Here is a 25,235-nt window from a genome sequence, read left to right on the forward strand (position 1 = left end):
CATTCAATATTTGAAAATCATTTATTTATTTTGAATGTGACAAGCAGGTGTGTAACAAGAATTAGTTCTAGACATTTTTATAAATTCCAACATTGTGCCGTAAAAAAGAAGAAAAAAAGAAGTCATAATCAGCGCATAAAAATTATGCAGAATTATAAGGATTGTAAATTATATATGATTATAATTAAGTAGGGCCTATTTCATTAAAAAAAAATAAACACATAACAAAGCTTTTTTCCATTCTTATAACAATATAGAAAAATGTACAAAAAAGTGGAGAGATGTCACTGATCGTCCTTAAGCACCATTCTGAACACCTGCCCAAAAAATGACTGAACAAATGCATGATTCAGAAGAATAAAAATATGATTTTGTGAATTACAAATAAAAATACAATAATAAAAATATGAATTACTTTAGCTGATAGACAGAAGAAATCTGTATATAAGAAATGCTATATAGGCCTATAACATACTATAACAATCCTGTAAAATAAAACAAAAAAGTTAACATAAAAGGATAATTCGTTGAGGTCAGAAGAATCAGATGCATTTGCCACTGCAGGGATAAAGCACAATTTTATTTGATTATCAACACAGGAAAAAAATCTAGAGGCCTTGGCTCAAGGCCATCCTCCCTGTAGCAAAATTTGTATGGATGTCATAATAATTAAATGGTTCATCACATACGGATTTTCATACTGAGCTTAATGATTTTATCTATAGCGATCTCTATGGTCATCATACCTATCTCTGAGGTCATCACGGCTACCTCTGCGATCATCATACCGATCTTTGAGGTCATCACGGCTACCTCTGCGATCATCATACCGATCTTTGAGGTCATCACGGCTACCTCTGCGATCATCATAGCGATCTCTGAGGTCATCACGATCTCTGAGGTCATCGCGGCTACCTTTGCGATCATCATAGCGATCTCTGAGGTCATCACGGCTACCTTTGCGATCGTCATAGCGATCTCTGAGGTCATCGCGGCTACCTTTGCGATCATCATAGCGATCTCTGAGGTCATCGCGGCTACCTTTGCGATCATCATAGCGATCTCTGAGGTCATCACGGCTACCTTTGCGATCGTCATAGCGATCTCTGAGGTCATCACGGCTACCTTTGCGATCATCATAGCGATCTCTGAGGTCATCACGGCTACCTTTGCGGTCATCATAGCGAACACTGAGGTCTTCAGGGCTACCTTTGCGGTCATCATAGCGAACACTGAGGTCTTCAGGGCTACCTTTGCGGTCATCATAGCGAACGCTGACGTCATCACGGCCACCTCCATTGTCATCACTTCGAGCTTTGTCAGTTCTCTCTTCAGTGATGTGCACATTCCCTTCCTCAATATATTCCTTTTGTGGTATGTCATGGTATTCCACCACTGGAGTTCTGAGGCAATAAATACACAGAGATTAATAAAAAAAAAAAACCTTCATAAAAACCAGAACCACCTAAATACCAACAAACACTAAATGTATAGCTTCCAGAGGATAAATGGTGACATATTCCACTTGACTCTTACTCTTTTGATTTCTTTTTCTGTTTGCGGACACAGCAGATGATGATTATTATAAGCACTGCCGCTCCAGCAATACAACCAGCAACAATGCCTATTGTGGCAACATTCATAGAGGCTGTAAAAACAGAAAGATATGGAAATTAAAATTTAGCAAATCAAGCTGAAAGTCTCTGAGGTCAATATTTCATGCATTAAAGGTGACATATCACAAACTTTTTGTGTGTTTAAGTGCTATAATTGGTTCCCTGGTGCATCTACCAACCTAGAAAACTTGAAAAGTGACAACCCAGTGACTTTGTTTTGGTAAGCCTTTCTTTGCAAGCATGTCAAAAAATAGGCCGTTCAGATTTCGCGCCCCTTCTGACGTAAAATATTATAATATTACCGAACGTGCTGCGTAACACTCGAGAATGAACTTTATTGGTTCTTGCACGTCAAGTGGACATGCTTGAGCTTCCATTTACCACAACTGATGTGCGAGTTGGCGAATGTTTATATGTGCATAAAAGGAATGGAAAATAAAGTATAGGGTCTGGAGACGAGTTTTTAAAAATGCACCGCTCATGCACTAGACACCGAAAAAACAGTGAACGCAGTGCAATGGACAAAGATGTCCATCTAATGTAGAGAAACTATTAAATAGCAAAGCAGTGAAAAAAAACTTTCTGTGTAATCACATCATTTCTGTCAAAACTTCTTACATCAGTGTACATGCGCAACACATTTTGGAATGCAAATTCAAGCTTAAGTAGCTAGAAACATCAGCGTACTTCCATGTTTCAGACCTCAGAATAACTAACCCGATCTCATGAGAAAATATAACCATTTTTACAATGTGACAATTTTGTATGAATTTGTACAATGTGAATTGTATAGAAATACATGATTTTTAGGAAAAACATAAGTCATGTTGACATTAAGATAATTGGATCATTATTGCTGTGATTATTAAGTTTCTAGCTTGTTATATTTTTGACAACAGTTCTTCTAACCCTAACTGATGGAGTGTGAAGCTTTTCATTTCTTAAACAACCATCTAGGAAGACACATCATGGCCATATTCCAGGATGACAAAGCCAAGATACATCAGTCTCAAATTGTGAAAGATGGTTGTGAGAGAGCATGAAGAATCATTCTCACACATGAATTGAGTCCAGACCTTAAATTAATTGAAAGTCTTTGGGATATGCTGGAGGAGACTTTACAGAGTGCTTTACTCTTGCATTGCAGATACAAGATCTTGTATTGTGTGAAAACAGAATTCTTGCATCTCTTACACCAAAATATTGATGCACCTCTTAATGGAAATAAATGTTGTTTGATCTGTTTTCACACAATACAAGATCTTATATTGACAATGCAAGAGTCAAGCACTCTGTAAAGTCTACTCCAGCACATGGTACAATAATCTACAATAATCAAATAAAACATTATCTGAATAAAATAAATCTGGAAGGTAAACACAAACATATAAATGTATACAGAAAGAAAGCAGGCAAATGTGGGAATACTCACATGGCAGTACAGACAATGTCATGTTACATTTGGCTGATCCGACCTTATTGGTTGACTGGCAGATATAGTAACCCGATGTCTCCATGGATGCATTGACCAAAGCCAGAACTCCATCCTCTGTTACACAAAATCATGTGTAAACTTTAGCGTTTAATTAGGAAAAAAAAGTTATTAATCTAATCCACTGAAAGAGAGACAAAACTTACTTTCAGTGGTTTTAAGAGGAAATGCTTTTGGGGCATTTTTGACATCATATCTCTCCCATTTGTATGTGGGTGATGGCGAGCCCTCCTCAGAAACACAGGTTAGGCTGATATTGTGTCCATATTCTGCTGTGCCAACTACCTTACAAACAGGTTGTGATGGTGCAACTGTAAGACAAATGTAGATATTAATTCAACGTTTTTAAAAAGGATTACACTTGCCATGTATATGGAATTTTTATTTTGAGATGTTATTAAGTTATAAGTTTGACAAAGTGCCAGAGATCTTACCCTGAACCAAAAGAGAAGTAGTGTCAGATGTTTTGCCATCAACGTCTCCAGGAATCTGAACATAACATTTAATTCTTCTGCTTTCTTTAAGAGTGACTTGTTTTAGTGTCAGTTTTGATGTTTTTGCAACAATGTCAGAGTCTATCGTGGCTTTGCCGTCATACTGTGGTCCAATGTCTACTTTGAGAGGATTGGAGTAATAGGTACCAAAAAGTACCTATTAGGGCCAAAACAAAGAACCAATTATTCATTAATAAACAGTCATTGTTTTTACACTTATCATGGTTAGTGGTATTTTGGTAGACAGTTGAAGTTGATCAATACTGTCCATTTTTTAGGCTTACCTTGTCTCCAGATGTCTCATCAGAATGACCACTCCATGTTATAATGATAAGATCGTTTAGGCCTACTTGATTTATAGATTTAAAATTACATGTAAGGGTGACATCATCACCCCTGGCAACCTCTACGGAAGCTTGACTCATTGTCACTTCCAGTCCAAAAGTAGTCGACATCACTATGAGGCATAAAAGAGAACTTTGTAAATAATCTCACAATGTCACAAATTATTAAGTCATTTTAAAAACTCAGAATTCAAGCGTGGAATAATGCAGAATTCCAAAAAAATATTTCACAAAACTTTAAGAAACATGAAACAGAATTCAAAACTGTTTTTTTTAAACAGAGAATGATCTTTAAAATCAAAATATTTAGTAAAATTCCTACATTTGAGTATTTCTACATTTGAAAATACATCTCATTTACAGTATCACAAATCTACATCACAACTTAAGTTTATCAGTAAACTTAATCAGCAATACATTTGGTGTGATTGTATTATTAAACATTCTGCTAAAATATGAACTTATTATTAATACAATTTCTTCATTGAATTATGAAATCATTACAGTATCTAAGAATGCATAAGTCAACCTTATTTGTAAACTGTCTAGTGATGCTTTGTATTGTGTCTAAAGAGTCTATCATGAAAATGAATTAATGAAACGAGTAGCTAGAAATTCGCCATTTTGTAGCCCTGGTGAAAACATTAACAACATTATTATTTGAAAACATAAATGACATTTAAGTGTCACATGTTGAACAACTGACAAGTAAACAAATCACTTTTGTGACCCACACTAATATCTAACATATAATATAATTGATGTGATCTTGCTGTACTCAATGTAAACGTCATGAAAGGGACCACCTCACCTGATATTAAATATAGGCTGCAAAAAATCCACTTCCAGTTGGTCATTTTGTCGCTGTCCAGTCACACTGCAATAGATGGTGTTTTGTGGAAAATATTTGTATATATACATAGGCCTATATATAAATATATATATATCATATATCCTTATCTCATGGCTTCCTGAGTTCCTGAAACAGTTTCGCATCTGCAATCTACACCGGTGTCTACCACACCTTTATTGGACTTTAGACCCATTCCTCTCACTCAAAGTGTTACAAGTTAGGTTGTAACAAAATGGCAGATGTGAGGTCATATTAGTAAATAGAGGGAGTCATTGCTGGGAAATTAACTGACTTACATGGGGTAGGGGTTGTTAAATAGCTGCCAGTAAGGGACAAATTGAATGTGTTAAATATTATTTCTTGAATTTTATTCTGGATGATTTGTATACAACAATATCACTTGATAAAACGTAAGTTTTACATGCAGGGCACCCTCACTAACTAGCTTTACTTGTGTTCATGTCAGTATAATATCGTAATGTTTCTGTCTTTCGAAAACACAACAACAATCTAATATGTTGGCCTAACCTCAAACAAGCTGGATGTGCATTCCAGCTGTGGTGTATTGCCATATCTGACCAGCAGATGGTAGTGAATGAAGCATAATTGAAATTACAGGCACTTTGAGAACCGTTCATTTTTCCATTTGATAAAGATCTATTAATCGCCTTGTATTCATTCACTGTTTCTGTTGCATTGTACTTGAAATGTTGTAATAAAAAATACAATAAAATAAAAAACAATGCATGCACAAGGAAAAAAATAATAAAGAACTATTGATCTTTAGACGTCATGCTGACAAAAAACTGCTTATCTGTGCTATTTAACAGACTTGTTCTCCCTCTTTCCATAGACCATTCCAGCACTTTTATTGTTTTTGGGTCATTTTTTTGTCAGACTGTTTTCAGTAAAACATTTTTTATATTAGATATTATTTTTGTAAAGCAATCGGGATTTGTAACACTGCAAAAAAAAAAAAGAAAGAAAAAAAAGTGTTTTTTACAGTCAAAGTGTTTGTTAAATTTGGCCTATATTTGAAGAAGTCATGGCATCTTTTGGTCTTTGAGTATGTTATACAGAACTTTATTTGTTATTATATTATTTTATTATATATTAACTTACACGATCTACACAGTCTATTTAAAAAATAGTTGAATAATACAGTTTTTATAAAATATCTGAGATGTTTTTTAAAAATGGAATTTAATTTCCAGTTATCATCAATGAAACTGAACTTATGATGACGCTGATTAATGACACATTATCTTGCAACAGCAGCATTACAGCAGAATTATAACTTGTCTAATCAAATTACTGAAGTTTGCATCATTAATTCTGTTACTTTCGTGTTTTTCCTACTGTGTCATCTTTTGCCAATATATAGTATTGTATAGGCTAGTAACGTTTGTCACATGTCTGCAATAATGCAAACATTTTTTCCCAATAGACAATGTGACCCTGGACCACAAAACCATGCAGTCACATGGGAATTTGTTTTAAATTGAGATTTATACATCATCTGAAAGCTGAATAAATAAGCTTTCCATTGATGTAATTTGTTAGGATAGCACAATATTTGTCCAAATACAACAATTTGAAAATCTGGAAACTAAGGGTGCAAAAAAAATCGAAACATTGACAAAATCGCCTTTAAAGTTTGTCCATTTATGTTCGCGATTGTGCTGCATTTACTCACAAAAACAAATGTTTTATATATTTACGTTAGGGAATTTACAAAATATCTTCTTGGAACATGATCTTTAGCCTAATTAATAGCCTAATAATTTTTGCAAAAAAGTTGAGATCATTTTGACCCATACAATGTATTGTTGGCTATATATACCCGTGCTAGCCTATATTTGTTTTGTGATCCAGGGTCACAAATGTAATTTTTTTTTATATTTATTTATTTATTTATTATTTAACCTAAATGTTCATATAACAAATATTTTATAAAATGTTCCTGTTCTTTTGCTTTTTGCACAACACAACGCATGCATGCAATGTGTAATTATGGTTGATGACAGTGATGATGTCAGTGAGTTTTTTGGAGGTGGTTCTGGTTTCAAACGCACTGATGGGAACTCTCTGATCTGCCATGCTGATGTGAGTGCATCGGTGAGCCGCTGTATTGTGTTTTGAGGATTTGGGTTTAAATATTCAAAATGGCGGACGGAGGAGCAGCGAGTCAAGATGAGAGTTCAGGACCAGGTAATCATTACTGCATTTTACATATTCATATTCATATTCAAACACTCTTTCTCTCAACCCAGAAAAGCGCGGGAGAGAAAGCGTAAACAAAATACTCAAGCCCGATGTTGCGGTCATATGCACCCTTTAAATAAACGTATCGGGCAATAATTCTCTGTCTGTGCGACGGTGAAACTGGCGATGCAGTGCTACGGCAAATTAAAGGAAAAAATGCCTCCTTTGTGTGATTAGAGCAGTCGCGTTACATATTCATACCGCCGCCGAGCAAACGCCGCTTTGCATATTTTATTAGTCATAATCGGCGACAGCTCGCGGGGTTTTGCACTATCCCCGGTCAGAGGTTGTAAGAATTTTACAGTTAATCTTAACTAAAGGCTGCTGTGTGCATGCTAGGCGGCTAATGCTACTCCAGCGGCTTTGTGTTGCTGTATTGTGCCGTGAGCCAATCCCACATATAAAGCTTTGAATATTCATTCGCTCGCAATCAGCCGGCGTCTGCGCAACGTGTTTACGGTGAAAATATGAAAGAACAGAGCAGCGGGTTCTTGCTTGGTGTACAGTTAGGACACGGCGTGATTTTCTTTTTTAATGCCCATTCTCTTGCCTTTTGTGCCCATTGCAGGCGTGTAGCCCTGTTATGTTATTCATGTGGGCCTTCTAGAGATCAGAATGCGCTGTTCAGCGTATTCTATCAGAATGAATCCATTTCATTGTCGAAGGATGGTGGAACGTGCCAAAATAGAACTCTGACGGCAATTGATACAATGTTACAGTACAGTTGTGACAAATTGATATTTTGTAGCACAGCCAGTGTCTCTATAACATTGTATCAGTCGGGCTACTCAAAGAGATGTATGCAGGCATTATGCCAGCTTTATTTGCTAGTCTAATAGGTAATCCTCATATAGAGCCCAGCTTCTCCACTATTGTTCCAGCAGCTGTATGCTTGTGTATTTAGTTTATTATGCTCATTTGTATTTAGTTTATTGTATTATATTGCCCGTGAACAGGGGGGGGGGGGAGATCAGTTTTTCTCTCTTATGACAAATAATCTTTGCTATAGTTGTACAATTGCTTACATTAATAAAGATAACTCTCTCAATCCAATCGAAATGTAGTTCTAAATATCTGTGATTTTATGTAGACGCAAGTAATCACAGTCGAGATTATATTTAAAACTAATGCACAGTTGGGAGTGTCAAGTCAGTTTTGCTTGTATAGCACTTTTCACAATACTGTACAGAACCGCTTTACTGAACATGTTTGTGATATCTTATAGTCTACATTTAGCAGTTTAAAGCTGGGCTATAGAGGCAAGTTTATATTTGCTGATGATATAAAAGATCAACCAAATTTGCTATAGTAAATATCACTTTATGTGGGTAAAGTTGGATATAAGTATGTCAATTGAAGTTAGTAATTAGTTTTTTGTTGATATTAAGGATTATGAAGTCTTACATTTTGTTTTCAGTTTAAAACATTTTGGTATAGTGATAACCTAATTACTGTTAGGTGTTGTTGCCATGATTAAAATAACCCCATTGTTATATTAGTATTATTGTGCTACTATTTTATCTGTTTAATATCTGATTTTTTTTTATCTTTATATCAAGTTTTTTTTTTTTTTTTTTAGTTTGTTGCAGTAATTGTCTTATTGACTTTTATCATTTTTATTTTATATATTTAGCCCACCTTATTTATTTTAGTTTTATTCCTTTGACTTTATTTTTCCAATATTTTTTTTTATGTAACATTTTATTTCAGCTTGTTTTAAATTATTCTTAATAGTTTTAGTTAACAATAACAACACTGGATTGCTCATATCTGGGTTTAAGATTTTGGACACAAGCCCACCCAGTAATGCTTTTATGCAGTTGTCCCATTAATAAACTAACGAGTATTTAAGGCAAAAATGGTCTTTGGCCAAACAAGATAAAATAATTTTAAAACTTGCGTTACTCTGGTGGGGTCTCACAGAGAAACAAATGTGCATTTGTTTGTTTTTAATTTACAGCATGGTTTCATGTTTTGTTGAATCTGCTTTGAAATCCTTTGCATCAGTCTTAATTATCTTAACATGAATTCTCTGATACATGGGAATTTGTTGGTTTACAATTTAAATTAGCATATAATTGTCTGCTTTTGGACATGTCATGGAGTCAGGTGTAACAGACCCTGGTTTTTTATCTGATAACAGTTTAACTTTATGTGTAGCGCCTAGAGAAGCAATGACATGCCGTAACTTGTTTGTTTCCTGTGTCCACAGCTCATACCTAAGGTGTAAATTACCCACATAAATTCTTACTTTTATTTTAGTAGTAACTGACACGTTTCAAACGTAGTAGTGAAACTTCATGGCATTTTGCATCTCTTTTTGACCATCTGTCTGTATTATTTTCTTGTCTTTGTGCTTTCTTCATGCTCTGATAATGTGAACATGCAGAAACACTGCAGGCTAACAGTTAATTAAAATTATTATAGACCTAAAATCAAATTTTTTTTTTTTTTTTTTTGCCAGCCTTTGAGATTTGTCAAACAGTCCTCTTTGTATTTATTTGCGGCACATTGGAGTGACTTCATATTTTTGTGTCTTGTTGTTAAGTTAAATGGTTTTAGGTTACCATACATGTGTGAAAATTGTGGTATGTGAAAAGCAACCATTATACCATCAAGCGTCTTTAGTGTTTAATCAGTTCCTCTGAAACTCAAATGGAATGTTTTCAAATATATAATTTGGAAATGAATGATATTATTATTTGTTCATGCTTTCTCATAATGAAATATTGAATTTAGTTTATCCTCTGTGCTGCGTTCAGTCATCTTTTTCATAAAATGCTTCAAATGCCTGTTTTAAAAGTATAATATTTGCATAATTTTTTTTCTGCTAATTTGAATATAGCTCTCCAGGTTAGTTTTGCCTTTCAACTAAATTGTCGCATGGTCCATGCAGTGTGCCTTTGGATACGAAGTTGTCGGCTAAAGGAAAATTAAGAAATATAACCTCTGTTTTGTTGGATAATGCTAGTCTTGTCAGTCGTTATCCTCCTTTTGTTTGAGTCAATTTTAGCACTCTGAAAAAGTATTTTAAGTGTCTGCAAAGTTCTTTATGGATAGGCTGATTTCTTTATGCTTACTCCGTCAGATCTTTGTTCTAATATGTAAATCTCTGTTGTAATTAGGCCGAGCTCTGAAAATATCAGTTAATGAGGTGCACAGTTAATCTGGATATGCAAAACAGACTTCATGTTCTTTTCCAGACAATACGGCTACAGAAGTCACGGAATTTGATCCGTGAAGTGTTTGGGTCACAGGGGGCTGTATGAATAGGATGGTGGAGAATGGCAAGTAATTTACTTCCCGAACAGCTCCATCCTCAACCTCTGGTGCTTAGAAATGTGTAAGAAACACTTCTAAACGCAACCTGCTGTCTTTATGTCCAGATACAGACCTCGCCGTTTTTTGTGCGCTTTGATCGCATTGACAGAAAGCTCACCTGTTTCACCTAATTTAACCAGCACTCCGTAGGTAATTGGGCTTGTGCATTGACACTCTGGATTTTTTTTTTCCATTCCTCTTTTTTCCCTCCAAAGCGATCCAATTAATATGCTAATGAGACGATAAATATTTATGAACATTTAAATTAGGGAGAAAGCTCTCAGAGCGCCTTGCGAAATGAATTGCTTGCAGGACTTCAAAGTGTTGCTCATCTAATGAAGTGAGGGAGATTTGCATATGGCTTTAATCAGCTGCATACTGATTATGCTTTATTACGGCACTGGCAGCCGCTCCGCTTCTGTTTCGTTCCAGAATGAAAACGAACTTCTTCACACTCTAGTTGTTATGACAATCATGGCACAGGGAGAGTGAGAGAGAGCAAATCAAGCAAGCCGGAGAGACTGAGAGAAAGGCAGCCACAGTTTCGGCGAAGCTTAGCTGTGCTCTGCACGTGTGTTGTTTTTCCACTCCAAACCGTTTAGTTAAACAGAGACTTCATTGCTTTTGAGTGTTGTCAGCGAAACGGGTGCTAAGTTTGTTGTGATGCTCGTAGAGACGCTTGAGAAGGCAAGTGCAGCAGCTGCTGGTGAGTGATGTTTGCAGTCAGCAACAACATTTTAAAGTCTGTTCGATTGTATAGTGATGCTGTTACTATCCAGGGTTGAGTAGTGGACATGTTTGGCTTGTAAATCCAAATGGTGTAATTAACAAACCAAACATGCCCACTACTCAAACCAAGGAAGTGTTCACTTAAATTTTTTTTTTTAGGTCATTTGGTTTGAAATCAAAAATGGGAATAAAATAATTTTTTTATGATGTTGAGGATGCTGTCTCACTTTCGAAAGTCACTGAATGATTGGTCTTTGAAGAGAAACTGAAAGTCCGGTCTTCCTCTGTCTGTTGTAGATTCTAGAATGAGTAATCCATCGGAAACAAGTAAATGTGCAATGGAGAGCGGGGACGAAAACACTGGTGAGTTACCCAAGGAACCGTTGGCTCTTTGGAGATGTCTGGCTTGCATGTTGTGCCTTTCATGTATTTTTCCCCATAGATTGCTCGGATCATTTGGCCTGATCCTTCCAACACAGCTTTCTTTTACATTTTCATAAGTGAGTTAAAGACTATCAGTTCACAGTTCAAGTTCTAAAGGGTCGCTTGTGCAGCTTTGACTGAGGTAGAGCAATCAGGACAATGTCTCTCAATATATATCACTGTTTTTTGTTTTTTTTTAATAAGAAAGGCCATGGAGCTGAAAAGACCTTTTTGTGTGTCCCTGATCTATTGTGGCATTGCCTGCTTTTCTTCTTCCAGGTGCCCAAACAAATGGACTGGACTTTCAGAGGCAGACTGTGCAAACAACAAACGCAATCACCAACGCACACGCACAGGCCTTGCTCCAACAGGTATGATCTTTTTCTCTGAGCTCACACACACATTTGTGGTCTTTGTCATGGATGAAAGAGCTATAGGAATTTAAAGATGTCCCCAGGGACATAGTTCTCCTGTGTCTGAGTCACTAAACTGCCACTGTCTTGAACTGCATGTGTGATTATCATGTCTCGGAGTGACTGCTGAGGCTTTCCACCTGATGTTGTGAATTGTTTTGTCTATTTGAATATAATGTGTGAGATTTGTCACAACTCTAAAGATTAAAAGCACAATGTTTTATCTCCTGGTTACAGGGGAAATTATTGGGCCCCATATGCTAATTAGCTGCTCTGCAGTTGCTCGGAAACAGATGGTTGAGAATATGCAAATCTATGCAGAATTTACATGTGCTGCATAACCGTTTCGTTAATTAGCATACCCGCTCTCTGCTCTCCGCTTGAAGTCTCAGAAGGCTGCGGTATATTTATATCACCATACATGAGCATCAAACAAAACTTATTTTTGCAAATACAATTTTGGGATGGTCTTAATCTAGATTTGCATTCTCTGACCCCACTTCCACAATGATTGGAAAAAAGCACTCTTTATTAGTCCTTATTTGCATCTACCAAACTGGAACATTTAAACCAGAAAAAAAAACATGACCCACATTGTGCAAAAAGAGTGCAACCGTGCTCTATCCGCTTTTTGGTCAACAGCCTTGGTTCCGGAAGTATATTTCCCACTCATTTCTTTTCCATGGACATATAAAAAAAAGTATTTGTTAAAGAGTTATAAGCCATGAATCAAACCAACCAGCTACGAGGTGAATCAAAACATTACAAATTTTGATTTAATGCAAAAAAGTTTAAAGCATTTTATTTTAAAATCAGACAAAAATACAGTTACAAGACTATGCTTAACGACTTTAATGAGGCGAGAGAAGTACAATCCCATGAAGCATTGCGAATGATACAATTTAATTAAAATCTATGGAGAGCAAAGGGAGACTATTACGCCTTTCACAGTACTTCATGTGCTAAAGTGTTCTTTTGGTGCGTGGTTCTCTAAATGGAGATTTCTTTGCAGAATCGTGGGTAATGTAGTTTGTCACCAAGGATTCTGCTTTAAAAAACAATTATTTAAAAAATAAGTTGAAATAATGTGGGCCGACGTCTTTAACAAAAGCATATACCATCGTAGCTCACAGTAGGTCTGTCTTTAAAGGTTTATAAGTTATCGTTAAAAACCTATTCCTATGTGGTGAACGTATTGGATTTTTACTTGCACCTTCAAGAATAGTTCATTATGGGCCACAAATTGACCTCACCCAGTGTTTTGTCCCTAGTCTAAATCTGTTTTGACCTCCTATTTTCCTTTTTTGAAGTGGTTGTTGAGACCATTTTTGTGTCATGAACATTCACCTTTAGGTTGAAACTTACTAGTCAATAACACAAAATATATATTATATATCAGACATTACATATATTACATATGTTAAGATCACATGATCAGCCAAATACTACTTTATCTATGTGACCCCCTATTATCAGTCACCAATAATTGTATATTAAATATAAACAATAAGTATATTATTAATACGGATGTCAATTTAGAGCATTCATTTGTTGCAATTAACTATGGGGTGGAAACAAGTTAAAATTATTAATGCTTTTAACGCACCCTGGGCCAGATCTTGCATTACAGAAATTTAGTTATGAACATGATGCAGGGCACCGGCTGACTGCGTGATGAAGCCTATTAGAATGCTTATTCTTTTTGTTGCTGCTTAATTTCACCAATAAAAATTGTTCCAAATAAAGCTACAGCATAACTGTTGTGTTCTGCTTTTCAACACAGCATTGTTTCATTACTGAATGAATCCGTGGTTTTTAACAAAACTGTGAGAGCCAATGATTCAGTGATCCATTCATAAAGGCGACCACTTGCTTTGTTCCGGAATGAATCAGCCGTTTGAATAAATCTGTGCTCATTAAATGACTCGCTCATTAAGACAGCGACTTGCCGCCAACTACTGCCGGTTTAAGATTCATATTTAGAGTATCATTTAATTTTTCATATGCATGCCACCTCTGAGCTTCATTAAACAGTCCGTGTAAATATTCCTAAATGGCAACATTGTAATAAATTCTATGTTGAATCAAAATGTTTAATCCTAAAGCTAGTTTTTGTAATGTGTATTCAGTTCTCATCTAACACAATAATGACTTTACATTTTGGGGGGTAATAATTTCTCAGCCATAATTGATGTGCTATTAATTAGATTAATTAATCTGCGTATGTAATTAGATTATAATAATTTAATCGCTTGACAGCCCTAATTATAAATCGTGGTTAACTGTAAATATCATATTTCAATAATGGCAACTGAAAACACCTGCAATTGCCATGACTGCTTATGCCTTTTAGTAAAATAAATATACTATAAATAGTTGGGGTAAAGCGTTGTGAATAATGGATTACCTTACACCTTAGGAATTCTATGGAAATATGTAGAATTGTGTGTGGGCCTTGTGAAAAAATGTGGTCATTATAGATGAAATGAATTCCTGTCTGTCTCTTTGTGTCCAGTTGACTTTGACTCCAGCGCAGCAGCAGTTATTGATACAGCAGGCTCAGGCTCAGCTCCTGGCAGCAGCGGTGCAGCATTCAGCCGGCCAGCAGAGTAGCACTACAGGAGCCAGCATCTCTGCCTCCGCTGCCACCCCCATCACCCTCTCTCAACCCATCCAGATCACACCTGTAAGAGACACACACTTTCAGTCACTACTAAAAGGGGCTTGTTTTAATTGAAACTATAATGACGTTTAATGTAAATTATCCTGTGATTTATTCAGTGCTTTTGCTTGGGGTCTGTTGTTTTTAATGATGAAGCCCCATTCTTTCATTATTATGTTTTCATTTGAATAAATGGCATTTCAGTAAAGGCAAAACAAATTGATTACAGACGTTAATGAAAAAGCTTTTGAAATGTAATCACTAATGAATTTAATTACATTACATTACATTTAATTCACTTAATTACTAATAAACAATTCAAACTAACTGTAATTCACAGAGCTCAACAATAAGGATTTGCCCTGGCAGTTATTTCACCTGTCCTGGGGATGTCTCAAGTGTTAAAGTGAAGTGTATTTTCAATTAACATTAATAACAAATGAAGTTTGAAAGATTTGGCTTTTATAAGGATTTATAATTTGCAGGAACAAAATCCATCCAACAGCTCTTCAGCTATTTACACGAAGAAAGCTGCATCTAAAATATTTGGAGAATCATTGAACCCAAAATAATATGATAAAATGTTAAACCCTTGTAAATTTGCTAAGAGGAGGAATTTACAAGGCATAAAAGATTTCAGGAAACAGTATATCATATGCTTAAATGATATACTTTGCTGGTTTTAATGGCAACAGCAATTTCTTTTTCAAACAAAATTTCAAACGTCTTTACTGTCAAATTCATTGTAATTGATGCGGTTGTCATGGCAGTCATAGCTGCACTGGTGCACTCCGGAAAAGTGGTGCATACTAACATTCTTCTTACTATGTGTGTTTGTGTGAAACAATGCAGCAGTTACAGCAGCTGCAACAGCAGCAGAACCTCAACCTGCAGCAGTTCGTGCTGGTCCAACCGGGCCACCACATCGCAACACAGCTGCAGCCCACGCAGTTTATCATCTCGCAGACGCCACAGGGCCAGCAGAGTGAGTCCTGTGTCCTCTAAACCTCCTCAGATCTCTTTGTCCCCCAGTATGATCAGTCTATATCATTGTTTTGTCCTTCCTCTTGCACTAAACAGGTCTCCTGCAAGCCCAGAACCTTCTAACTCAACTACCTCAAAGCCAAGCCAACCTCCTGCATACCCAGCCAAGCATCACACTTACCACACAGGTCAGGGATATCCCATTTACCCACTGGACCTATTTTTATTCAGTCCAATCAGAGAAAGTGCACAATACATTCTAGACTATTTACTGGTCTTATTTGTAAAAAAAAAAAAATATATATATATATTTCAGAATCAGAAATTATTCTAATTTGGTGCTCAAGAAATTTATATATTTTTATTATCAATGTTGAAAACTGTTGTGCTGCCTAAAACTCTGCATTAGTGCAGAGAAAGGTGCATCCTTGCTTGAAAATATATTTTTTCCTGGCAGAAAAAGTTTGGGAACCACTGAGTTAGTCTATTGCCGATTTCATGATCGTTTCTTTATCAAATTCAGCTGGTATTAGCGAACCATCCATGTCTATCTCTATACATTTATCCTTACGCTTCACAGCCTGCGACCCCCACACGCACGATAGCAGCGACCCCCATCCAATCCCTCGCTCACAGCCAGACGACACCAAAGCACATCGACACACCAAGCCTGGAGGAGCCCAGCGACCTGGAGGAGCTCGAGCAGTTTGCCAAGACCTTTAAACAGAGACGCATCAAACTGGGCTTCACGCAGGTAAACCAGGCTTCACTGCTCTCACAGTTTGTGTTGTCTGTTGTTGATTTCACTATTCAAAATTCTCTGCTGTTTAGTCATCCAGGTCATTGCAGAAAATTATTTAAAGACATTTCTTCTTTAACTGGGACGCATTAGGTGACTTTTTCACTGTTTTAAAATGTTATTTTATGCTGTTTTTGTGTTGCATGTTCCAGGGGGATGTTGGCCTTGCCATGGGAAAACTTTATGGAAATGACTTCAGCCAAACCACCATTTCTCGCTTTGAGGCCTTGAACCTGAGCTTTAAAAACATGTGCAAACTGAAGCCTCTGCTTGAAAAATGGCTCAATGATGCAGGTATGCATTTTCTCTGCTCTGAGCCATCTCTCTCCTTTTCCCTCCACTCTCAATATAACATTACATACCATGAAGAATGTTAGAAAGGATATGAAGATTCCTGTCGCATTCCTCTTTAGTTGTGGAGCTCCTCTCAGGGTACTGCAGCTCTCTTTTCTGAATGCTTTGGAGGTTTGTTATATAAAGCAAATCTTTAACTTGAATAATGTTGCTAAGTAGTACATCTGATGCTCTGAGACATGTCTGCATTGCTGTTTGCCACAGGTGCTTATATCAGTCTCTCTTTGTGCTTTCGTGTGCGCTGTTTGTGCAGAGAACCAGACTTCTGAACAGGCCCTGTCCAGTCCCAGCTCTCTTGGCTCGCCTGGGCTGGGCATAGAAGGCTTGAACCGCCGCCGCAAAAAGAGGACCAGCATCGAGACCAACATCAGAGTGGCCTTAGAAAAGAGCTTTCTGGAGGTGAGCGACATCTCACATCAGAGCTTATTCTGAGACCGTGATTTTAATGGCACAAAATCATCCTTCGGTTTTCATTGTCAATGAAGACTCGAGAGTTTAACCCGACCACATGGCAATAATTCACATTGTGACAGAAACATTTTCTTATTATTAAACAATAATAAATTATTTAATAATTTACTATTTTCTGTAATTCAGTTTACACCAATTTATATTGCATTTAATTCTTATCCTTTTATCATTTACTCTTATTAATAACAAATATTTTTGTAATTCAGTTTTATATTGTATTTGTTACAATTTATTATTTATTGTACTAATTTAATACAAAATAATAATTTATGCTTTACACTATTATTGACAATAATAATTATGCATTTATAAACCGATCTATATTACAGGGTATTGTTTATTTTTATTATTATTTTAATAATTATAATTAGTATTTCTGTGCAGTAATTCAGCTTACAGATTTATTTTACATTGCGTATTATTATTATTATTAGTGTACTTAGTAGTGTACTTTGTATTATTAGCCTAGTACTGTTTAATAATGTTACTGTAAAATAATAATTTCTGTAATTTAGATTTTCACAGGTTTAAATTAAATTGTATTATTTTTTATTAGTAGTATAGTTGTTGTAGTAGTGTACTTTTAAATAATTATTACCATTTTATAATAGTAATAATAATAGTGTAATATGAAACTTAAATAATCATTACTATTTATTATTAATAATAATAATAGTGTTCTATAACTGTGTAAATATAAAAAGCCTCTTTAACTGAAAAATATGTAGTGTGATAGTATTTGTGTACTGTTGTTTAAACATTTGATATTGTCCCAACCTCAAATTAAACTGTGGACTGCAGGCTTGTAGGTCTTTGTGAATTGTTTTTGCCGTAAGGGCGTTTCTTGTGCATTTGCGCTTTTCAAGCAGAACCAAAAACCTACCTCTGAGGAGATCACCATGATCGCGGACCAGCTCAACATGGAGAAAGAGGTGATCCGAGTATGGTTCTGTAACCGCAGGCAGAAAGAGAAGAGGATCAACCCCCCCAGCAGTGGCAGCATCTGCAGCACCCCTATCAAAGCAATCTTTCCTCACACCACAACTCTGGTACGTGATATGCAAACCGGCCAACAGGTCTGACTGCTTAAAATAGTGCTAAACCTCTTCCTTCTATCTCCTGTTTCAGGTACCGAGTACAGCCAGTCTTGTGACCAGTAACACACCGACTACGATGACTGTCAACCCAATTATGTCTCTCACCAGCACTAACGTTGGTTTCACTGGTAAGCAAGACTGAAATGATTGAAAAAATGGCTGAAACTTTCCTATTGTTCACCTTGCAATCTTTAAAAGATGATTTTCTTCCTGCAGGCACAACTATTGGCTCGGCCACCACTAACACGGCATCGGTCATCTCCACTGCACCTGTGATCACCACCGCAGCATCCTCTCCTTCGCTCAGTCCTTCTCCCAGCGCAGTGCAGACGTCCTCAGAGCAGGCTTCGGCTCAGGAGATAGTAGCGGCAGTAAGTCAGGCATCTTCCTCCCTGGCAAACACTCTGGGCACTGGGCAGGTGATGGTGGCGTCACCCAGCCTCACGGCTGCTCTGCAAGGAGCCGCCCAGCTGCCCACCAGCGCCAGCCTCGCCGCCATGGCTGCAGCCGCTGGCCTCAACCCTGGGCTCATGGCATCCTCGCAGTTCAATCCTGGGTAAGTGTATTTTTCTGACAAGCTTGTAATGGGATGTCTTTGTTTAATGTTAATTCCATCTTTTTTCTGGTGTTTCCTGTGCAGCGGGGCTCTTCTTAGTTTGGCGCCAGGTGGTCTCGGAAGCGCACTGATGAGCAACAGCACCTTGGCCACAATCCAAGGTGTGTGGAGCGGCAAGTACACCTGTATTTACATTTTGGCTCTGCATGCGCTTGTCAATCTTGGTGTCACCAGCAATAACAAACTACTATTCAAACGTTTGAGGTCTTTGATTTAATAGAAAGTTCAAAAGAACAGTATTTTGTTGAAATAGAAATCTTTTGTAACATTATATTTTTCAATTTATTCTGTCCTTGCTGAATAGGATTAATTTATATAAAAAAATAAAAACTAAAGCCACTGGAAGGCAAGCCTGCAACCTTTAGCCAAAAAAGCATAATGGCTAACATTTTGGCGGTACACAGGGAAGGAGACGAGGCTGTTTTATTTTATGGATATCATTGGAAGAGAGGCTTCACTACGATGAATAAATCGCTAAAATCTTGCTAACATGTTTTACACTAAACAATACTTTCATTGGGAACTATATGTAGATTTTACCTTAATAAAAATCTTATTCTTTAAGAGAAGGCAGAGTAGGGAATTTTGCGACAGATGGGATTAGTTTAAGGGATTACCACCAGCAAATGTGTCGTAGACATTGTTATATATTATATTATATTAAGAAAAAAAAATCTGTTCTCTCTATGGCTTCCAGGTTTCAACAAATAAATTAGACTTTAATTGTAATGATTTATGACTGCAGTGCATTCCTAATAATGATACAACGCTTTTAATAAATGAAGGTAAACGAAGAATAAAAATAAATAAATTTATAGCTTTAAGATTTCAACAATTAAATTACAATGAACAGATTCAAATCTAATCTGTGTTGTAACGTAAGCTGTAATTGATGTCACTGTCGTTATATGATAGGCTGAGGTGCCTCACGTGATCCAAGTTAGCCGTTACACTTTTTACAATGATAAAGAGTTACATACCCTTTTATCTCACAATAATAAGACAATCTCTGAAAAAAATTACTGACCCCAAACTTTTGAATGGCAGTATAAGTTATCTGTTTGTAAAACAAACATGTTTTTAGTGGCACTGGTGTCAGTCTACACCCTCAAAAGCTTTCTGCATGCAACATATTTGCATACAATTCAAACATTGTAAATGACTTATTTGCATACAATGCAAACCACCTAGGTGCATTTGGTATGCCATTTTGTAGTTTTGTTGAAAAAATACTCTTTTGTGGGGCTGTTGATTTAACATTTGATTTGGTGTGATTTAATTAGGGGAAAAAATAATGTGTTAATTCTTAGCGTTTACCATGCAATTTAAGAATACTTGACCTTTGTCTGTAGTTAAAAACATATACAAATTAGCTAAAATATTTCATAAATGAATATGCAAGGAATCTGAAGAACTGTAAAAAGATGGACCCTAACCATCTTATCAGTCAAAATTACAATATTGCTGCATCTCTGTTTTTTATTTAGTTTGTTTAGGCAACTGCTCTGTTTCGAACACTTGAAGTTCTAATGTTGTTTTTTGTCTTCTTCTTTAGCTCTGGCATCTAGTGGCTCTCTGCCCATTACATCACTGGACGGGAGCGGTAACTTTCTGTTTGCCAACACCAGCGCTGGCAGTACCCCTAACCTCATGACGACACCGCTCTTCCTGAACCCTCAGAACTTATCACTGCTTGCCAGTAACCCGGTCAGCTTAATGTCTGCGGGAGGGGCTGGGGGTGCTGCCGGAGCCCTGAATCTGCACATCACCTCTGATGCCCACCAGAGCGCTGTTACCACGGCAACAATGCCCGCCTCCACCATCACCACGGCCTCTAAGGCCCAGTGAAAGCTTAACCCACTCCTCTCCTAGACCCCTTTCTTTAATATCTTGCTACCACCAAAAACAAACCCACTAAAAAGGATTTGATGTTGTTTTCACGTTAATTTACCGCTTAAGTTTGTATGTTCTAACTTTACAGATATCTTTTTCACACATTAATCTACGATGTTTGGACCTCATTGTCGGGTTGACTTCAACCAAGTCAACAATAAGCGAATGTTGGCGTCACCACAGAGCTTGCAACAGGAGAGCAGAAACCTCCCTGGACATTGTTCCAAGTCTCTGTGCGACGCAAAAGCATATTCGCTTCAGCAAACTCACTCTCTCCCATTTTCACGTTATACCTCTTCTTCAGAGGTACTTCTGAAATGCTTTTAACCAAAAAACTTTGTTTACTCTGTGTTGAATGATACCTTCTTACTGCTGACAGTAACCTCTTCTTCACCGTAGAAAAAGGACACCTTATATTCTTCTGTCTATGATCTCTTCTCTTTCCACTGGAGATCCTGCTTTACAGATGTTCCTGTCCTCCTGGAACATCTCCTTTTAGATGCACATCATTTATTTTTGTCAAACAGTGGGTTAGCTTTATTTCCTATATCTTTCTTACTTGTGGTTACAAGGCTTTAAATGGAGTAATAAGCGGCTGTGATGCGGTTTCATTGCTTTAAGGAATCGTTCGACTGGCCTTTCTTTCTAGTGAATATTGTTTTCGTATAATTTCGTAGTTTACTCAGTAGCAGAAGACTAGTCTGGGTCTGAATTCCGACCCAGTCACAGGCTTATTTAATACTAAAAGCTTTAACGAATTATGAGATGATTCGTCAAGGAGTTGTTCAGCGTGGGCAACAGTGACTGAGCAGTGCCGTCTACTTTGGAGCTTCAGTAACTCCGAGCTCACAACTCTTACGTTAGTGTCAGGACTGTGTAACCACGTAAGGTAAACCTCCTCAAGGTCTTCCTAACATGGGATGTACTTTTGGTATCACCACCTGATTGTGAAGGTGTAGGTCAAGCGAGTTGGGGTGGATGATATTCAAGTTTGTTTTTGTTTTTTAGGGTCTTTGATTTTCTACTTGTGCACAGTATCTGTACCAAAAAACTGGATTTGAGAACAGAAGTTCTGCTAAAAACCGAGCAGACTGCAGTCACGCTTTAAGAGGTCTTTATTTCGGAGGTCTTTGTATTGCCTCCATTTCAAGATATACCAAAAATCTTTGTTATACCTGTTGCTGTATATTGCTACTGTAGCGTAGTTTAAGCCTAAATATTTATGAGCAAAGGCTCTCGGTAGACCACAGGAAATATAATGCAATATTTTGATCTTTTCCAAAGACGAAAACAGTTATTTTCTTTCTTTCTTTTTTTTGTTGAGATGGCTGTCCCTCCTGTTTTGTAGTATCAGTGCAACTAACCAAATAGATTCGAGTCGAGGTGAGAGTAGGGCGTGATACTACAGCAAAGTACCAGTTTGAGGTTTGGGATTGTCCCTTCTGCTAGTAATTCATGAGGACTTTGAGTGAAAAAAATGGGGGAGTCGTCTTCCCATTGTTTCAGATAATTGAAAATTTTAAACGTGCGTGTGTTGGAAGTAATGCAAATGTGTTCTTACCTGACAGGCTTTTTGAATATTTCCCTTTTTTGTAGTTACAAGGTGCCAGATTCAGTCCTCTGTAAAATACACAGAGACTTCTCGTCCCCCAGGCCCAATGCGCTGGCTATACCATAGAGCAATGGTTTTCAAACCAGGTCCTGCGGACCCACGGCTCTGCACATTTTGTATGCCTTTCTTATCTGACACAGTCAGTTGAGTTCTCCTAATGAGCGGATGATCTGTATCAGGTGTGTTAAATAAGGTAGATGTACAAAATGTGCAGAGCGATGGGTCCCCAGGACCAGGATTGAAAGCCATTGCCATAGAGCTTTAGTTTCCAACCCTGGTCCTGGAGTACCCCCAGAACTGCACATTTTAGATGTCTACCTAATCAAACACGCCTGATTCAACTCATCAGCTTGTTAGTAAAGACTCAAAGACCTCAGATGGGTGTGTCAAATAAGAGATGCATCAAAAAATGTGCAGTGATGGGGGTACTCCAGGCTCATGGTTGGCAAACACAGCCATGTAGGACAGTAGTGGGCCTGAAATATCCGTTATAAAGGGGCGAGAACATAATTAGGGGGTTTAGCTGGATGGTCTGTTTTGTTTTTCCCTACCAATGTAATGCAGCCATGATGTAAAGCTTGAACCAAAGTCGATTTCTCACTAGCTGCTGTGCCTGTGTGGGCCAGTGCAATGCTGACCACACTTTCACTACTCACTACTGACAAACTTTACCATTTATTACTCTTCTTTTAAACCCTATTCATTCATCTTGCATTGACCAACAAATCGTGTTCGGCTTGATGAAGAAATATAGCCTCTCTAGCGCAGCGCTAACTTGCTTTAGCTCTCGATATCGAAGCATTTAATGATCCAAAGAGAATCTTAAGGGCCTTGTGTTTAAGTGCTGTTGAGATTTTGGGAGTCTGTGTCCTTCGTTTCATTCATTCACCTACTCGGTGAGTCTTTGTTTTGGATGTGAGCTCTTGGGTCTCAACACTGATGCTGTGTTTCAACAAATGAATAGCAATAGAAATATCAACCGAGTCCACCAAGATAATTTAATTTAAAATCCAGAAAAACCTGTGGAACTGCAAAAAGGCCCTGAAATGGCTCCATGGGACAAGGTGGATTTTTAAATATTGCATTGGTATATTGTCTAAACTCGGATTTTATTTCTTAAATGACCAATAAATACAGGCATTCTGGGAGAATTACAGTAGTATTTCATTTCTGTAGCATTGCGTTTAACTCAGATTTTTAATACTGTCACAAAGAGATCAGAGTCTCCCCTTATTGTCCCTTTTGTGGTTTGTTACTATGTCCCTTTCTGTCATTTTTTTTTTTATGACTCTCTTTTTGTTAGCATCGCTATTTGTTTTATTGTAATATGATTTGAAATACCTCAGCAGCACTTACATGAAAGGTTCACTTTAGGCAAAACACCAGAAGTCAACTCCAGAATGTACAAAAGCTGTTTCTAACAGTCCATTTTTAAATGACCAACGTGTAAAACCAAACTACAAAGTATAACAGGAAAATCTGTAATAATAATGTCACATAAGTCTACTACTGCTATTCAAGTACTACTACTTAAAGGGTTTGTCCAGGTTAACTTGTAATATTTTGTTATCCTACTTGCCAAAGTAAAAAAAAAAGCCTTTGTCTTTGCGGCTGGGTCTTGTTGCTGCTCATTCCGCTGGTTCTGTCCGGAAAATTAAACGTAGCCTCTCTGGATGTGTAGATTTATGTGTTGTTTTGCGCATTCGTGTCATTACCCGGTGGTCGCCGGGACTGTGGGGAGTTACTGATATATTTATCTGAGGAATGACTCAAGATTAGAGAACTTCTTTTCTAAATTCTATATATATTCACTTATGTAAGATGCTCATATTTTATATTTGAACATATCTAGTTTGAATGTAGTGTTTTTGTCATGCTTATTCACTAAAAGGAAAAAAATAACAAAAAATTACTTCATTTATATGATAGCTAATTCTAAGAAAAAAAAGTCAAGACCAAAAATCGCAACCACACCCTTGTGATGTGGGAGTGGCTGTTGTGTGCCCCGCCCTCATTAACATGTTTGAGTGGGTGGGGCTTGTGATGGTGCTCTAAAGGAAAGCCCCCAGCTTTAGTTGATGTAACAGACTTCAAACTACTCTTAATAATTTAATTTTTTTTACATTTGGTTGTTGTTTTCTCTCTTTTATGGATTTCATTTGCCATGTTGCTTTTTAACAATCTTTTACAATCATTTGAGTTTAATTACTTTATGCCTTTTTTGTTTATCATGAGGGAGCAACGTCACTGGCTTTCTTTGTTTGACAAACTTGCGTTTATCATTTATGCCTTACTATTATTTCAGAGTTTGACACATTGTAGCAAACTGTAATTGTTGATGTTACAGATGATTTTGTTTGGTTGTGAATTTGTGTGTGCGTGCATGAGTGAAAGATGATGCAACAGGGCATGCACCAATGTCAAAACTCACACGGTGCATATCAACCATGAAAATAACGCTGTGAGTTTTATTTGTTTTGTGATATTTTGGAAGTGTTGCTACCTATTATGTAGGTATAATTCAAGGCTGTTGGATACCTGTTGAAAGCTTTACTAATAACTCAACTCCAGCTGATATGTAGGGGGCGTTAGTGGTGCATTACTTACTTTGAAAGATGATATTTTAAAGCGGTTCTGTCTGAGGTCATATCTCAAGTGACTCATTTTTCGGAAATACAGGATTTTTAAAAAGTGGATATAAGGAAGCATCATACATCATTTGATGCAATTGACCACTTGGCTGTAAATGATATCCTTTTGAACCTGTGTGCACATGAGATGTTTCAGATGTGATTTA

The 25,235-nt window shown here is 37.0% G+C and overlaps 2 protein-coding genes across 10 annotated transcripts; one reads left to right on the forward strand and one right to left on the reverse strand.

The window, feature by feature from the left end:
• Positions 1–465: 465 nt before the first annotated feature.
• On the reverse strand, positions 466–4,936 carry gpa33b (glycoprotein A33 (transmembrane), paralog b). Its single transcript, XM_079618511.1, has 8 exons — positions 4,758–4,936; positions 3,887–4,059; positions 3,543–3,759; positions 3,255–3,419; positions 3,049–3,165; positions 1,537–1,648; positions 747–1,403; positions 466–558 (listed from the first exon to the last, which is right to left on the reverse strand). The coding sequence occupies exons 1-8, from the start codon at positions 4,801–4,803 to the stop codon at positions 543–545; spliced, it is 1,503 nt and encodes a 500-aa protein (XP_079474637.1). The 5' UTR covers positions 4,804–4,936; the 3' UTR covers positions 466–542.
• Positions 4,937–6,864: 1,928 nt separating this feature from the next.
• Positions 6,865–20,793, forward strand: pou2f1b (POU class 2 homeobox 1b). Of its 9 annotated transcripts, none has more exons than XM_079618967.1 (15): positions 6,865–7,010; positions 11,412–11,477; positions 11,817–11,908; positions 14,466–14,636; positions 14,953–15,018; positions 15,465–15,597; positions 15,693–15,784; positions 16,177–16,350; positions 16,548–16,689; positions 17,003–17,148; positions 18,087–18,269; positions 18,349–18,445; positions 18,534–18,873; positions 18,958–19,046; positions 20,489–20,793. In XM_079618967.1, the coding sequence occupies exons 1-15, from the start codon at positions 6,965–6,967 to the stop codon at positions 20,779–20,781; spliced, it is 2,130 nt and encodes a 709-aa protein (XP_079475093.1). In that variant the 5' UTR covers positions 6,865–6,964; the 3' UTR covers positions 20,782–20,793. The 9 variants fall into 9 exon arrangements, with proteins under 9 accessions (XP_079475093.1, XP_079475095.1, XP_079475092.1 ...); XM_079618969.1 differs by having other exon boundaries at positions 18,958–19,034; XM_079618966.1 differs by having other exon boundaries at positions 16,548–16,688; positions 16,993–17,148.
• The last annotated feature ends 4,442 nt before the right edge of the window (positions 20,794–25,235 follow it).

This window comes from Phoxinus phoxinus, assembly GCF_949152265.1.
Source record: "Phoxinus phoxinus genome assembly, chromosome: 7".
NCBI lineage: Eukaryota > Metazoa > Chordata > Actinopteri > Cypriniformes > Leuciscidae > Phoxinus > Phoxinus phoxinus.

Excerpts from the sequence above, each read along its gene's own strand:
- gpa33b (XM_079618511.1), bottom strand. The coding sequence starts at position 4,803 with ATGACCAACTGGAAGTGGATTTTTTGCAGCCTATATTTAATATCAG. Across the intron at positions 3,760-3,886 it reads ATGAGACATCTGGAGACAAG|GTACTTTTTGGTACCTATTA; the intron begins GTAAGCCTAAAA and ends TGGCCCTAATAG. Across the intron at positions 1,404-1,536 it reads CAGAAAAAGAAATCAAAAGA|AACTCCAGTGGTGGAATACC; the intron begins GTAAGAGTCAAG and ends TTATTGCCTCAG.
- pou2f1b (XM_079618966.1), top strand. The coding sequence starts at position 6,965 with ATGGCGGACGGAGGAGCAGCGAGTCAAGATGAGAGTTCAGGACCAG. Across the intron at positions 18,446-18,533 it reads CACTAACGTTGGTTTCACTG|GCACAACTATTGGCTCGGCC; the intron begins GTAAGCAAGACT and ends TTCTTCCTGCAG. Across the intron at positions 19,047-20,488 it reads AATCCAAGGTGTGTGGAGCG|CTCTGGCATCTAGTGGCTCT; the intron begins GCAAGTACACCT and ends CTTCTTCTTTAG.